Genomic DNA, 2,328 nt, shown 5'->3' with positions numbered 1-2,328 from the left:
GTGTACCTGTGTAGTCGGCCAGTCGGTGCGCGCCAGTCCCGTGCCCGTGAGCCGTGTTCCTGCATGAAATCCTTTCCCCGTGTACCTGTGCGACACCATACCACACCCCGCAAAAAGTTGGAACCCTGCCTGTGGTCGTTCAAGCCTGTATCCGCGTTGGGTAGTACGTAGCAGACTGGGGTAGAGGGTTGCCCACAAAACTTAGACCTGCTATACTTAGACCTGCTCGCAGGCGAGCGCTGAACTTAGCCCCCGGAAGGCGACGGGGGCTAGGACTTAGTCTTAGACGCTGGTGATCGGAGCTCACGAACTTAGACGACACGTGGCGGCCAGTTCCGGGTCTCTCTGTGCAGCCCCGCACGCCCGCTCCAGCGTCCAGGCGTCCGGCCCGCGGTCCGTGCTAAAAAGTGTAAACCCTGGATAAAAATTGCACGATCTCATGGGTCAAAACCCTACTAGCGAGAGAGAGAGAGAGCCATTAAGCTAAAAGTACCGCCACTTGCCCTAGCACTTGCCGTGCACGCCCTCCACTCAGCCCCCGTGCGCAAGTTGCGACGCACGCCACTTGTAGGTAGATGACAACCCGCGCTGCCGGCGCCGCCCCAGGCGAAGAAAATTTTGAGGCAACCCGAATGATCATGGCATGAAGATTCATGGCCGACTTTTCGATCGCGCCACTGGTCCCGCCGGCTGCTCCCGCTGAGCGCTGGCTGTGCAAACGCCGGTAAAGAAAGAAAGAAAGAAAACAGAGAAACCCAAGCGAGGGATGGGGGAGGAGGACAGGGTCCACACCTGCACGAGCAGGATTTTGGAAGGACGATCAGGGGCACAGGTGGGGCTCTCCTGCTCCTGACAAGGGACACGACAGGCTCGCAGCGCGGTGCACGGTGGACTCCCAACTCCACTGGCGGTCTCATCTCAGTCTAGCGACCTGCCTCCAGCTTCTCGCTGGCAGTCTCTCACTACCACAGGCACACTGACACAGGGGTGGCAGGGGCGGCGGCAGGAGTCTCCCACATACTATGCGGGCCTCGCTAGAGGTGCGGCCTGCGCGTGTCCTCGCCCTTGGGAAGGTCTTAGGGGAAGGGGAAGCGGCTGTTTGTCTGTGCATGCATGCATGTGTGAGTGTGAGTGTGTGTGTGTGTGTGTGTGTGTGTGAGTGTGTGTGTGTGTGTGTGTGTGTGTGTGTGTGTGTGTGTGTGTGTGTGTGTGTGTGTGTGTGTGTGTGTGTGTGTGTGTGTGTGTGTGTGTGTGCGTGTGCGGGGGGGGGGCGGCGCTGTGCCAGCGCGCGCGGGTTTTCTTCTTTATGGAATGGCCGTCGGCTTGTTCCTCTCTTTTCACAACTTCGCCGCCCTCTCCCGGCTCGCTGTCAGGTCAAGCCCACTCGTTTCGATGGCGACGGAGACGTCATCGTGCGACTACCTCGTCGTGGGAGCGGGCGCTTCCGGCATGTCGTTCGTCGACACTCTCCTGCTCCATGCGCCGGAGCCGGTGTCGGTCACTCTCCTGGACAAGCGCGAGCAGCCGGGCGGGCACTGGAACGACGCGTACGACTACGTGACGCTGCACCAGCCCGCGCGCAACTACGGCGTCGAGTCGACGGCGCTGGAGGCCTTCACGCAGCACCCGGAGAAGCTCGCGTCTCGGGACGAGATCCTTGACTACTACCGCTCGCTGCTCTCGCGGTGGGGCGAGGCGGGGCACCGGGTCTCGTTTGTCGGCGGCGCCACCTACGACTTTGGCTCGGCGAGCTACGTCGACGCGTCGGGCTCGCGCGTCGGCGTCGACGCCTCAAAGGCGGAGGACGCACAGAGTTGAAGCGTAGACTCAAACTCACGGACACACCTGGGCGTCCAGGCATCTCCGCGCGCCTCACAGCTCCCCACCCCTCCGCAAGGTGGTGGACGCGCGGTACACGGAGAACGACCTGCCGCTGCTGGTGCCTCCAAAGTTCAGCGTCGGCGACGGCGTCGACCTCATCCCTCCGAACCAGCTGCCGGCGCGCGGCGCGGGAGAGGGGCGCCGCTACTGCGTGCTGGGCGGAGGCGAGGCGGGCGGGCACGCACGTCCTCTGCCAGAGCGGTCGTCCCCTCCACGCGCACTGCCGCCAGTAGGCAAGACGGGCCAGGACGCCGTCCTCTTCCTCCGGCAGACGCTGGGCGCCTCACGCCCTTCTCGCCGTCTCCCCTCGCGCCCTCGCCCTCTCCCTTTAGGCCCTTTGGGTTTATGTTTTTTGATTCGTGATTTGTTTGTTTTTCTGTGTATTGATTGTATGTTATATTCGTTTATAGGTATGTTTTTTTGTTGATTTTTTTTTTTGTGTTGTGG

The 2,328-nt window shown here is 61.6% G+C and overlaps 1 protein-coding gene across 1 annotated transcript in view; it reads left to right on the top strand.

The window, feature by feature from the left end:
* The first annotated feature begins 1,338 nt into the window (after nt 1–1,338).
* The window catches only part of EMIHUDRAFT_459670 (hypothetical protein), a 2,090-nt gene continuing 1,100 nt past the window's right edge, over nt 1,339–2,328 (top strand). The window contains exons 1-2 of the mRNA XM_005764894.1: nt 1,339–1,797; nt 1,898–2,066. Coding sequence (XP_005764951.1) covers nt 1,393–1,797; nt 1,898–2,066 — 574 coding nt within the window. The 5' untranslated portion in view covers nt 1,339–1,392. The remainder of the gene's footprint in view (nt 1,798–1,897; nt 2,067–2,328) is intronic.

Source organism: Emiliania huxleyi, assembly GCF_000372725.1.
Source record: "Emiliania huxleyi CCMP1516 unplaced genomic scaffold EMIHUscaffold_576, whole genome shotgun sequence".
Taxonomy (NCBI): domain Eukaryota; phylum Haptophyta; order Isochrysidales; family Noelaerhabdaceae; genus Emiliania; species Emiliania huxleyi.
This window is presented reverse-complemented; position numbering and strand designations above follow the sequence as displayed.